Source organism: Trachurus japonicus, chromosome 4, assembly GCF_045865225.1.
Source record: "Trachurus japonicus isolate A0001 chromosome 4, Traja_1.0".
Classification (NCBI taxonomy): domain Eukaryota; kingdom Metazoa; phylum Chordata; class Actinopteri; order Carangiformes; family Carangidae; genus Trachurus; species Trachurus japonicus.
The window spans coordinates 24,156,075-24,170,329 of record NC_140910.1 but is presented as its reverse complement, the minus strand read 5'-3'; the positions used below and the strand labels follow the sequence as shown (position 1 = coordinate 24,170,329).

Sequence of the window (14,255 nt, the reverse complement as noted above, 5' to 3'; positions counted from 1 at the left end):
CTACCTTAAATGCAGTACACAAGGCTCTCAGTGCTATTATTTGTGAGGTGGAAATAGTAACGTTTATAGAGCAGTGGTTCCCAACCTTGGGGTCATGACCTCCCCAAAGGATCCAGAGAAAAATTAAAGAAATACGAAAATATTTTTGTGCGTCCTTGGTATTTTCCCAGTATTGCACAATTTCCTTCTTTTAAATGCTTTCAAATAAAAAAAATCCAGGGAGAAAAATTCAATCTCTGATTGAGCTGTCCTCACCTCATGACCACAACAAGGCCATAATCTGTGAAATGAGGCCACATTTGTTCCATTTTAAAGGGGAACTATGTAAGTTTGGTTGCTATTTTGCCGTTTTGGTCACTTTTTTCTCTACAGATCTTCCCCTATAGTTTTGGAGTACATATTTTCCCTGTTATAAAAACTCACCGTAAATCTTGCATAGTTCCTCTTTAAGGGGTCACGCAACATAGTTGAGAACCACTGTTGTAGAGGATCCATAAAATGTTCAACAGGACGTACGTAAAATAAATGCAAACAGTATTTCATTTACGGGGTCAGAATTAAAAAGAAATTGAATTGTAACTTAGATCTTGAGATTTTTCATTACAGTAATTGAAGTCAGCAGATCGTCTCTGTGCTTAATTTCTAGGGTAAAATAAAATTAATTTAGATTATATTAAATTAAATCAGGGAATGCCAAGAAAAACCCTGAGAAAACTATGACACAGGATTGTTAAATTTGCCTAAGTTTGTGTGAGGCAGCCCAGTTTGGCTAAGTATGGTCAAAATCCTGCAGTGTGCATCCTTATTGTTATTACTGACATCAATGTTTTATAGAAAGTTAGTGCAGTCGAAGGAGGAAACAACACAACACAAAAAAAATATTATTTGTCTTTCAAAGAAGAAAGCCTCACTATGTGCATTTCACAACAGCAGTTCACTCTAACCTTCACTCATCTAGTCTTTGATGTTACAGCGGGAGTGGTTAATAGTGGATTCAGTCCCCACTGTTACTGTATTATCCCTCCTACAAAAACGTCACATCTTCTTGCGACTGCACCCACCGCCAGTGTGCATCGTACTCCAGATGCATTTTGCCGTTCATTTTGCAAGTATCCAACTCAATTTTTCCATTTTTGTAAGGTTTGAGTTTGGGGCTCTGGCCGTTTCCCAGTTTCTCGGTGAGGCTGGGGCGGTTTGGGCTGCCTGTTGGTGTGGCTGGTTTCTCCACGACGCCGTTAACCTTGACGGATTGTGCCTGGATATTGTTCTTAGAAACAGTGCTGGCTCCCTTGCCAGTCTCTGCAGACTTGCTCCACACAGGAGCATCTTGCTTGGGGCCCTCAGACTTGTTTTGGGAGGAGCTGACAGGAACAGCTGGTTTCTCAGTCGCAGTCCCACTAATCCCACTCCCCATGACAGCACTTGTAACCGCAGTCCCTGGTCCACCTTTCACCTCCATCCCACTTCCAGCCCCAACTCCATTCTCATTTGCCCCAGCCCGAATCCCACTCCCAGCCACAGTGCATGACCTCAACCCTAACCCAACAGCCGTGGCCACGGGGCCTCCAGTCCGGCCCCCGGCGACAGCCTCTGAAACCAGCGGTGTGGTGGAGCAGATGACTGACTCCGAGCTGGAGGGGCAGTACTCATCCATGTCGTCTGCAAGGGTGTCAAGGTAGCTGCCGATGGAGATGTTGTCAAGTTTGTCATTCGGGTCCTGCAGGCTGCTCCAGGAGCCTCTCCAGGAGGTGTCGGGACCCTCTCCTAGGCTGTACTGGCTGCTGGTGAGGCTGCTGCACCGGCTGGTCAGCGTGCTGCGCTCCTCCAGCAGCCACTTCACCGCCTCGATACCTTCATGGACCGCCAGCAACTGCTGCAAGATCTTCACATCCACTGAGCGCAAGTGGGCCTGAGGAGAAATAAAAAAAGAAGATAAGGATGAAAATACGTGGAGACAGTATGTTTTTTTATTGCACTCATGTCTGGATGTTTGGCAGTTTTCATTCAATAAGAAAGAAAAAGTTATATATGAGAACCAGACACACTGAACCTGGGGAACCGTTTGGACTCTGCAGATATTTATTTTACGTAGTCATTTTTGGCTCTAGAGACCAGTGCAAACACCATTATAATGCTATTAAACCACTGCACATTACCATAATTGGAAGTAACATATAACAGAAGCTGGCAGCTCTGAGTATACAGCTTGCTACAAGTGGAAACAAATAAGGTAAAGGTAATGGAAAAGCAGTTGGAGGTAAAAAAGAAAAGAAAACAGAGCGGGAGAGAAACAGATAAAGGAGGGAGAAGAAAGTTTAGAGTAGCAAAGTGTGGCGGATTAAGCTGTTTTGAAAGTATTATATGACCTGAAGTAACACCAAAGCAGAGGCTGTTGGGGGACAGAAATCTGATACGATGGAAAGTATGAAGAGAAAATCAAGAAGAAAACACCACATCACTTGAAAAAGCTATGTGAGGATGTTCACAAATGCCCTTTAAATGATGCAAACTGATCAAATGTTGACTTTTCAATGATGTCATCTGGTACAAATAAATAAAGTAATGATAAATCATAAATAACAGCCACTAATGTCTTCCAATGTGCTGCTGCTGCGTGGGGGAGGTTGAAAAAGCTAAACGGAGAATAAAAAGAAGACGACGGCTGCAGTCATGGAAAATTCCTCCCCAGAATACATTAGCAGAGGTCTGCGGTGAAGCGCAGGGCCAGGAGGTGATATATGGCACCGACATTCAAAGCTCGGCCTGGTGATCTCCACCTCTCTCTCTGCAGATAACCAGTCACTCTTAAAGCTGTAGCCTTGAGTCAGTCGTTGTATCTAATCATTTTTACTCATGATTTTTTTCCCCCTGCCTCAGTGCCCCTCAAAGATGAATTTCAATTTTTGCCTAATCTTAGTTCTGGTTTATTTCTACTGCTGATTAGAGCAGAAAAAAGAAATTAAAATTCATCAATTCTTCTGATTTGGATCTGCCCCATAATTTACCAGGCTCCTCGCTGGCTCATTCCTGATTCCTGCATCAAGTGCCGTGCAAATCAGTTCAGTACGTTGTGTAAAATCCTCCAGGGGTTTAAAAAGAAGGAGTAAAGCTTAATTTAATGTACAGTAACTACACTGTGTGAAACTTGCTCACTCACTACATTTTCCAATTCACTTATCATCACTGAGATGGGCAGTAATAAATCACACCTGAAGTGAAGTACCCCAAACCAGGACATTAATAATTAGCACACTTATAATGCCAATAAAACAAATATAATAAGGCTTATGAGAATCCTAGCAAGACAGAATCCATGCGTATATCCATAAACACAGATTATAGATTGCACTAAAACTGAAGTTATTGTAAGGGTAATGAAACAGGATATGTATTAAGATGTAGTGTTTTATGAGAGGTAGAAGAACAATAGTACGAAGCTGCTCAGATCTATACTGACCTTTCTAGAGTCTCTGTGTAGCTCTTATTTCGGGTCCTTATGACCTTTGACTTATGTCAATAAAACGTATTGATTGAAAGCTGCCAAGCTTCTTGTCTCTTGATCCTGCATAGTATCAACGTCTGTGGTTAAACCACCAGAGGGGCAATGATGCATCATGGATTTAGTGTGCAAGGTTTCTCTGTCATGAATCATGATCATCGATCTGTGTTGCCCAAAACAAACAAGTACCGTGTGTTCAAGAGCCTGAGAGTCTTCATTCTGCAAGGACGGCACTTTGCATGAGCAGAAATGATTTACCCCCTTCCTCATACATCATCATACAGTACATGTGAGCAGAGGGTGGCAGACCTTCGTATGAATCTGTCACCACCAGACAGGACAGGCAGCTGGGTCCTCTCCAGTTCAATGGCTTCTATCTCAGCATCATGCCCACTGTGCTTAGATAAACCACACTGGAGGAAACTGATTCAGATCAGTGGTTACCAATCTGGAGGTTAAAATCTCTAAAGATGAATCATATGAGTCACAGGATGATAAATAGGAGGACCAGAAGAACAATTTCCCTAACTCCTTACAATGTTTTGGTATTTCATGTTGGATATAGATACTTAAACCTCTCCAGACCTTTTTAAAAGTCAGAGAGGAAAATAAAAGTCAAGATTGAAGCAATGTCCTGTGATGAGGAATCATAAATGCAGGATTGCAAGTCGTAAAGTTTGGGAACCACTGACAGAGACGGACTAATACCGCATCCTTATATAGAATAGGGTTGGATTGGTTCCTATTATCCTATTATCAAATTATGATCAGTTATCATCACACCCAATGGCTGACCAGGGCAAATTCATTAGCACAAACACTGTTTCTTTCTTACACTCCAACATCTCCAAACACTTAAACTGGTTGTTTATGTGACTTGGTAGGACATGGTGTTGACTTACATGAAGTCTTAGAGGTTTACCCAACTTTAAACCATAACTACTACATGCCTAATCCCAGAATTTACCCCAAATCTCAACCAAAGTATCTTGATATTTCACCAAAACCAAAACCGAAGTCTTAATTCAAATACTTAAAGAATTAAGTTTGTGGGGGACCAATGTCTTTCCCTCACAAACATGATGAGTCACCGAAGTGGGCCTGGGGTGTTTGTCCTCACACTGACTGATACAAATATACACACACACACACACTGACAACACACATTAGCTGAAAAGCAGAAAAGACACCTGGGGAAGGACACGAGGCAGAAAATTGGCGCTTTTACACAGGAGCTTATTTGCAGTAAAGTAAATGCACGAGCTGTGTGGTCTGAGATCTGCTGATGCCAAAGTCACACTGTACACTAAAATTACAACGACAGCTCTGACAACATCTAATGAAGGGCAAAGAAACAAAGGGAGTGAGCTAAAGAGGAGACATGAAATACAGTAGAATATAAATAGGCTTTAAGTTACACCCCATCTGCCCACTTCTACTGTACTTGAAACAGAACAAAATAGCTTGTGTTTGTGTGTGTGTGTGTGTGTGTGTGTGTGTGTGAGACTGTGAACCCGTTGGCAGCCTGGCATGCAGTCATTTGGGGTGGGGCTCAGGTTTGAGGTTTTTCAGCTGGCAGAGGGTGGAGACCTAATGAGGGTAGCAGTAAAAGCAGCTCCATGCCTGTCAGTGCTGAGGTGGCACAGTGTTAACGGAGCTGAGCGCTCTGCTGAGCTCGACCTGTCTCAGAGTATAGATCCTACTCCTAATAAATAGCTGCTTACAAAATTCAATAATTTACTTTTCGCCTGTGCTGGAGAAGCTGGATTCGAAAATATATTCTGGCTAAGTATTACCCCAACACCTTCAGAGGAAGATCTGTTGTGGTGATTAAAAACTAAATTTCATTATGCAAACTTAATTACTAGGGTGGATTGTAGAAAACAGAAACTTTTTTATATTTTTGTCATCGACCAACACTGTAGATATTTCCTCATATTACATAATAAGAATATGCAAATGTTTCCATACTAATTCGATTTTTCATATTTTTGCCAAGGACTAGAATTGCATCTGTACTGCATCTGCAGTGTATTGTGTGCTATGCTGCTGTTGCTGGAGGTTTTTCTTTCATTTTATTAATAATCTCATTATTTCCATATTGATTACAGCCCTTAATTATGAGATCAAGTCAACAATACTCGTTACAGAGAGGACCCTGTCAAATGAAAAAGGTCAAATTGCGGCCAAAAGGCTTGTATGTGACAGCAGTTTATGTGAGAGCGGGGGATGGAGGTCCACGACTGTGCAGCCTTCAGGACTGAAACGCCATTAATCATCTTTTCTCATTTTTTTTCTTCTCAGCCAACGGTACACAGCCAAACAGATTCCAGTTTTCCTTTCTCAGGCACGAGGCCAGGCACCTCCTGGCTGACCCATAGGATTCTGGAAAGCTCATTCTCTGTCTTATCTGGTACATAGTGTATCTATGTGCACGGCAAACAATATTCATCAATGCAACATTTATAATTTTACTAACCGAGTAAGATGTCACTTATAAAGTAATAAAAAATAAAGCAGTGTTGCTTTATTTCATAGGTCTGTACATTTTATTTTATTTTCAAATAATCCTATACAAATTTTTAGAAAGAAAAATATTATTCAATTGTGATTATGGGTAACAGAGATGGATCAGATGGCATGCTTCCAGTTATTTCCAGGTCCTAGAAAAGCCTGGTCTCTGTTATTCAGAAAATAGCAGGTGAGAGTCACATGGAAAATCTATGAGCAAACAATTTAGCACAAAGAATTCTGTTTCCAAATATAAATAAGGGAGTAAAAAAATATCCACTGGTGTTTAAATGGAGCATTTCCTTCATGGAAATTCATCTGGAAGTTGATAATAAATTAAAAAACAACTAATCAAATGCACAAAAAATAACAGTGCCAGAACCGAACTTGGAACTTTTCAAGAACAGAAAACAAGTCCTGAGTCTTGTTTTCATATCATTATAACTCTCTATCTTCTGAAATGTTTTCCTGACAAGACAAATGTTGTGAATCTATCATTAACACTAGAATAAAAAACACTCTGAAAAAACACAATTTGGCCTCTGTATTGATATAGTGTTGGACATTTTTGAGAGTTGGAGACGTTTGGGGGACCACTGCTCTCAGTGCTCTCTTATATTTTGTTTTGTTGCTTAAATGTGCAAAATGTTATGAAAACTGGCTTTGGTTCCCAGATGTTTATCTCTAATAAACTTCAAGTCTGATACAATGTGAGTATCATTTTTGTAATTTTGGCCGTCATTCTGATCTGTGCTAATAATATTCTTGGCTTGTTTACAACCCGTCTTTGGCTGACTGCTCCATGTTCCTTACGCCCATCTGTCTCCATGACAGCAATAAACTCATCAGTTATTTTAACCATAAGTGACTGTGAAAATAAAATGCTCTTTATAATAAAGCAGAATTATCCTTTATTCTGTCTAGGTCGGCACTGCACTGACAAACCAGGTGTGTAAACACAGTCATTTGAGACACTGATGATACGGTACATTGTGATGACGTATGAGCAGCCTGATCTGTGACGCAGCCGGCTCCTGTGTGGTGAAAACAGCTTCCCAATGTCACACAGCTACCAAACAGTCTGCTGATTCACTCGGTGCAGCACGGACACACTCTCCATCTCACATACACCAGCAAAATAAACACAGTCTCTTCCTCTGTGTCTCTCTCATCCCCTGGTGTCACTGTCTGTCATTTCACATCCCTAATCTAACTCGGGTATTCTGCAGACACACGGCGTCCTTGCAGAGTCCCTCCAGTCTCTCGCAGACAGCAGAAGGTCGCCCCTGTCTCTCTCCATGAACCCCAACGGCTCCATCTGTCTGTGTTCACCTCTGAATGCTGCATAAAACATCAACTCATCCTTGTTGTCCTTGTTGTGATTTAGTGTATCTTTATTTGATTCAAAGAAACAGCATCTTTATCAGTCTCCTTTATTCCTTTTCATTCTATTCTGTTTCTCTATTACAGTATTGTATCGTAGACAAAAATTGCTGGATTAAATCTCGGAGTCCAAGTCAGACCAAATGAAGATTGATAGAAAAATTGGCTATATTTTGAAGTAATATTTTGAAGTACTGCACTCTCTTTCTCTCCCTGTATTTTCATGAAAGACTTACTGTGAATACAAGTGTTGACAAAATGTAATGGCAAGAGCAAAATGTCAATGCTAAATTGTTACAGTCAGAAACCTGATTGTGGTTTTCTTCTTGTGCGTTCGATAAACCCTAATGCTCCAGCTGCTGGGAAATCTGAGAGGTCCATTCAGGTTCATTGGTAAAGTTACAAGCATCAGAAAGAGACAGGAAGGAAATGAGATGTAGCAAACAAAATGTGATGGGGGAATAAAGGAGCTGGTATTGTGTAGCAATGATTCAATTTGACAATCTTGCACTAACATTATCTGTAAGGAAATCGCCGGTAGCCAGATGAAGACTGGAGATTAGATAGAGACGAGTCCCTGAAGTTCAGCAGCTCTGCACTCAAAGCTGACTCTGCACTGACATTCGTCCACACAGAGGTGGGAGACAGAGATAGAGAGTGACAGAGAACAGGCTCAGAGACAAGAAGACAGAGACAATAAAGGAGAGTGACGTATCCTGGGCGATTACACAACAATTTCCGTTTGATATCTTAAAATACAGGAGCTGAACATGGATAAAATGTTCAAGGCAGCTAATATTCAAAGGGACTATATCTACTTGTGCGCGGTGTGTTGCTTGAATATGGCAAACTGCCAATCTTCTGCGGTTTGGTCTTTGTATCCAGTAAATCTGTTTAGATCAGTGTGGAGTGTGTCTTCCGTCAGACAGCTGGAGACAAATGCAAAAGACAGAAGCTTTAAAAGTGATGAAGAAGCAACACTGAGATCACTAATAACAACATTTATCTCCTCTCAGCTGCACTGCTGTGAACTGCTCCCTCCCCACACTGAGCCACGAGCACTGAGAGAGCACAACACAGTACACTAATGCAAGGTGTTAGGACAGCTGAAATGAAATACACTCTCATATTTATATTTTTTATCCTTCCTTCCATGGGGGTTAAAGGTCAAGGCCACTGAGACCTCATAAAACACGGTTTGGCCATGTGAAGGCAACATCTCTAGAGCTCCTCAGGGGAATCTCTTCAAATCCTGTAAAATGTCGCCTTTGACTCAGGGAGGTGACTAATTAGATTTTGGAGGTCAAAAGATAAAGGTCATAGGTCATAGGTCAAGGTCACGGTAACCTCACAAATCATGAGTTTCGCCTCTCAAAAGTTGTTTCTAAACCATCTATAGGGAATTTCTTCAGATTCAACAAAGTGTTACACTTGGGACGGGACATATGTACTGATAAGACTTTGATGGTCAAAAAAACAAAACAAATTATTTAGCGATTCAATTTTACATGCAAATGGCCAAAAGTCAACTTCACTGTCACATTATAATGTTTTAAAAAACATTGTACATTCACAAATCATTCAATGCTTTAAGGGGCGATTGGGACAGGTACAGAGCCACAAGGTGATAGTTTAATATATAAAAAAAGATTGATAAGTTTTAAATTAAATAAACTTTCATACAATAAATGGTTTCCTTATTATGTTTCTTTTAGAATTGCAAGGCAAAAAGAAAAAAAAAAGGAAAGTCCGACTCCCAATTGTATATTTGAGCTGATATGCTGTTGTGTTTTACATAAAACTTTGTAGTGTAACATTTGATGAGAGGTAAAGACAGACAGGTTGTTCCACTCTAACATATGTCTGCACTGTAAAGACTAGTAAATGCAGTTCTGGCAGTGTCACAGACAACATAGCACACACACGTACACATACACACACATAGTACATACACATTTCTTGATCTTACAGTAGACAAAGGCTACAGTAGTCATGCATCGAATTGCTGTGTGGTTGCAGCTGCACTGAATTAACAGATGAATGAGGAACAGACTCAAAAATAAAGCTCAGCACAGTCACAGTCACACTCACACAAATAACAATATGCAGGCAAAGTGTGAAAAAGAAGCAGACATCAGCCTCCTCTAAAACATCCGATATGTGTGTGTGGACGTGAACGTGGCTCCACTGAGTCTCTCAGTCTGACAGAAAGTTTTTTAAAAAGTGAGAAAAGAGACTCTGCCAGATTAGGTATGAGTGTGCATGTGTGTGCACGTGAGCCTTTCCATTTAGCATTACTTTGCAGACACTAGGCACTACTGCACATCTTACTAAGCAGATTTCTGATGAAAGTGCAACGCTCAGAGGTCCTCTTGCACATTCCCCTCACTCCAAGAGATGAATGAAACACACACATACACATACACACACACGCACACACTTCTCACTCCCCTCCAGTTGGGAAGTAGCGCTTTATCACTTCTCTCTCTCTATCCTCCCTCCTTTGCAGCAGAACAGATTAATGGCTAAAACTGTTAACAAATCAGTCTGCTGCTCCGCTCTTGGCAGATTTATGGAAACTCTCTGGATGCCGAGCGAATTCAAACTGGGCACTTTGGGCAGACACACACTTGGGAACCAACTGACATCAGTGTCTGGAGGTTACAATAGTTAATTTCTCAGTAAGCCTCCTCTGACAGCCTGACAATTTTATCGTTTCCTATGTAAGCTGATGAGAAGGCTGGAAACCAAATATAAGCCGTTGTCTGCTCTGATTTAGAAAAAAACTAAGGGAGATAATGTCACTGAAAGAGTCCAGACGCACACAGCTACCATTGACTTCTTCTTCTAACTTGCTGTTTCATAAATCTACCCATTTTTTTACTGGCACAGAGCTCTCAAATGGACCGGCTTGCCATCACAGTGCTACCTGTGGTTGACAGATGACTGTTAATACAAATGTAAAGACTTTGCTTCCAACCTGTATTAGCATGAGTGTTGACAGAGGGCTGAAAGGACACGCTTCAAGTATGGACTCATGTAAGCCTTAACACAATGGAAGTAAATACCTTCAAAATGATCTATAATATTTACCATAATGTAATGTTATTTCATTTGTCATTAGCAATTACAGTAATCTGTCTGGATCTACTGATTAATTAATAATTAGCTATACAGCATGCAGGAAATCCTCAAATGTTGAAGGTTTCATCTGACCAACAACAGCCCAAATCCCTCCAAATATTACTTTGCAGTTGTAGTACAGTAGATTATGGAGGTATTCACAGTGATCATCTGGCTTTGCAAATGTAAACAGCTTCAGTCATTAATTGATTATCAGAAGTGTTGCTGATTCATTATGTGAAGATTAATCGGGGGATTGTTGCAGCTCTAGCGTGACACATCTGATTATGTACTTCAGTCGTGCGATAATTGTGATGAGACACGCAACTATTTCCCCACTGAGTTGTATTAATGTGACATGTCTAATGCGTAATCTTCTTACTGTAAATAGCCTGTAGTGGCATGGTTTGTGTCAAAGACAAAGATTTTAATGTTCAATACAAATCAAACCAAACTGAATAACACTAAAATATTATCTAGATGGAAGATGGAGACTGAATGCTGAGAGGGTCCAACTTGTTAAAACTACTGCTGATAATGTTATTTCATGAAGTGTTGAGTTACAGACAGGGAGAGCACCGTTTCCTCTTTAAGACTTACAGACTTGTGCTTCTAAAGTGCATTTCGATCGCCAGCAACCTAGAAACCTGGAACGTTCAGTAAGTTTCTATTTCTAACATGTGACTGAGCCGATAATGTGTTTTGGATGTTTGGATGAAACCGACGTGTTTTGGAGCAGCTCTCTCACACAAGACAGCTTGCTTTGTTTGAGAGGTGGTTTGTGGCGATGCATGTGCTCCATCACAACCACAGACTGGGTGCACGCCTGCATCTGCCACAGGAATGTACAACATTCAATGATCACTGAGGGGAAGAACACAACAGTGAGTGGAGTGGTACATTAATATTGCTACAGACCTCTGTGTTTAGACGAGGTGGAGTTCAAGTAAACAATAAGACAGATAGCTTCAGTGTTTGTATAGCAGGAAGAAGAAATCAACCACAGCTCACAGGAAAATAATCAAAGAACAGCCTCGGATGAACCAAAGAAAACAACTGATTGCAGTTCATAAGCTTTCTTATCTGTCGATATACTTCAGAGGGACGATGTACAAATATATCACATGGATAGAAATTACATGATGAAAAGATTACGCATTTATATGAACGCTGAGACTGAGTGATGAGTGATAAACACTTGACGATAGGAAGAGAGTGAATTCACTGCAGAACTACAGGCCTTTAGTGGTCAACTCATTTCCTAACAACCATAGCTGTCTGCAGCCGCTGGCATTACAAGGAGCAATCTGAATTCCCAAAAGAGAGAGAATGAAAAGACTTTCATCACTCAAGATGATAGATAACAGCTTTGTCACTGATGCCTTTCGTAAAATCTACTTTAATCATTAATCATGACTGAACCACCACTCTTTATCATCATAATTCTCTGTGATTTATAGATACCTTAATCTATCCAGACTGAGTCAAACTGTGAGGTTTTTTTTAAGGCCAAACCAATGAATCAGCCGGTCAAATAGTAGTATAGTTGTACCAATAGGCATAATTTGGGAAAAGTGACAAGAAATTGTGGTGGAAATGCCAATGATTGGTCCGATTTAGCCTAATATAATGACGATGTTATTACATGGTTTGTCCACCAGAGAGTGCACCAGCACTTTTACAACCTCCAGTGTTTATTTCATTACCAGCAAGATTTCGCAAAATTATGTTTGAAACTGAATTTGGTGAGTGATGCTACAGTGATGCTACAACCACTTCTGGTGCAGATCTGGTTAAAGGGGGAGATCAAAAAAAAAGTTTTTGTTTTATTTTGTTTTTTAAATCCTTTTACCGATCGTATATATCACTGAACACGATCACTACATCATTTACATCTTTCTTTCCATGTAAAATAGCTACCAATAGTGTTGTTTAGGCTAAATAATCCGATATTGGTACAACTCTCTAATGTAGCCTATAACCACAGTGATAAACTACATGAATTTAGGTTGCTGTTAACTGATCAATCTACAAACACAAACCCAATAAGGAACTAAGGAGAGATTTCAATGTCTTGTATCACTATCCGAATATTCACATTGTATCAGTGTTAAGTGCAGTGAACCTCTGACCTGGGAAGTTAGGTACCTGCTCAAGATGGGATGTAGACCAGCACATAACCATTTTGCACATTACACTGAACAATAACAATGGCTCATGTGCTTAAAAAACATATAGTGGACATTTAATCTCCATTCTCACTTATGGAAAACCTGAATGACCAATCACACAGAAGGGGGATTATCCTCACAACAGGAAATCTAAGTAGCTTCTAACAATAGGGGGGAAAAAATAATCCTAACCACTTTATTGATTAGGATTGGCACAGTGTGTTGTATCTACAGTAGCTGTCAGCTACAGTATAAGCTTGAGTCACGACAAGCTGATCAGCTGCTGAATGTGTCGGTGTGTCCAGTGGAGCAGGGAGCAGGGAGCTGCTGGATCAGTCTCTCAGCCTGAGCTAAGCATCAGTGTGACAGCTCAATACTGGTGTGACTGGAGTGAATGTCACATCCTGGAAAACGAGAGTCTATCACGTCCAACAGCCCGAGCCGCCACGCACACGCGCGCGCGCGCGCGCGCACACACACACACACACACACACACACACACACACACACACACCCTTGGCACCCTTACCATCTCCATCTTCAGCTTCCTGATCTTTTCATCCAAACTCTTCCTCCCCGTCTCTTTCGTGGTGTCGAGCGCGGTGCTCATCTTGGCGTCAATCCGGAGAGAAGAAGCGTCTTCCCGCATCCACCTGAGCAAACCCTCGGGGGTCTTCCTGCCGATTTTTATCTCTATGTCTTTCAGATCCGGGATGGCCTCGCTGACACTGCCTTCCTCCATCGTGTCCGTGTGATTGAGACGAAAAGATCCCTCAGGACGGAGAGACTACGTCCGCCTCGTCTCTTGGAAATTGCTGCTGGAGGAGTCACTTCCTATAGGATTGTATGGCATCCTATGCGACCCCAGCAGAGTTGGACTGCGCCAGGAGAGGAAAACAGTCCGACAGCATCAACACAACGTGTGGTTATTCCAGCAGATAAATGACAGCGCCTTGTTATTATTATCATATATTCTCTATCTCACTTTATCACTGCCCTGTGTGAAAATGACACACACAAAAGCGCTAAAACAACCTGGTGATCATCAAGTGAAAGCAGGAAAAAGGTTCCTCCACCTCCACAGCAGCAGCAGCAGCAGCAGCAGCCGTGGACACAGTGTGATCTCCACAGTCCACACAGTGCTGAGTGAGTGTGTGTGAGCGCTGTGCGGCTCGCTGGCTGGAGATCCCTACACTGAGCCACACTGCGCAGATTCCACCTGCATGATGACAGCGACCAGCAACCGCAGAGTGTGAGAGAGAGAGAGAGAGTGAGCGGAGCCCAGACCGTCAAGTCAGCCACAATGACGTCATCACACAACATCTGGTTGGGATTTCCAGAATAAAATTGGTTTAGGGGAAGACGTTGGTTATGAGCAGTAGACTACCAAAATAAAATAAAGACAACAGCAGCATTTTTTTTCTGTCTGAATATGCCTCCTCCCATGTGTAACAGTGCGGAAGCCCATGAAACACATACAAATGCATAACTGATAAAATAGAAGATAGTAGGCTATGTCTGGATTCCCACCAGACACAATTACTGTATGCAACTCAACAGGGATTCAC

General features: G+C 41.4%; 1 protein-coding gene across 1 annotated transcript; it reads right to left on the bottom strand.

Annotated features, from left to right (window-relative positions):
* Positions 1–779: 779 nt before the first annotated feature.
* Positions 780–13,921, bottom strand: lurap1 (leucine rich adaptor protein 1). The gene is made up of 2 exons (XM_085774861.1): positions 13,217–13,921; positions 780–1,909 (listed from the first exon to the last, which is right to left on the bottom strand). Exons 1-2 carry the CDS (start codon positions 13,427–13,429, stop codon positions 1,025–1,027), a joined length of 1,098 nt encoding a protein of 365 aa, XP_085630987.1. The 5' UTR covers positions 13,430–13,921; the 3' UTR covers positions 780–1,024.
* Positions 13,922–14,255: the final 334 nt, after the last annotated feature.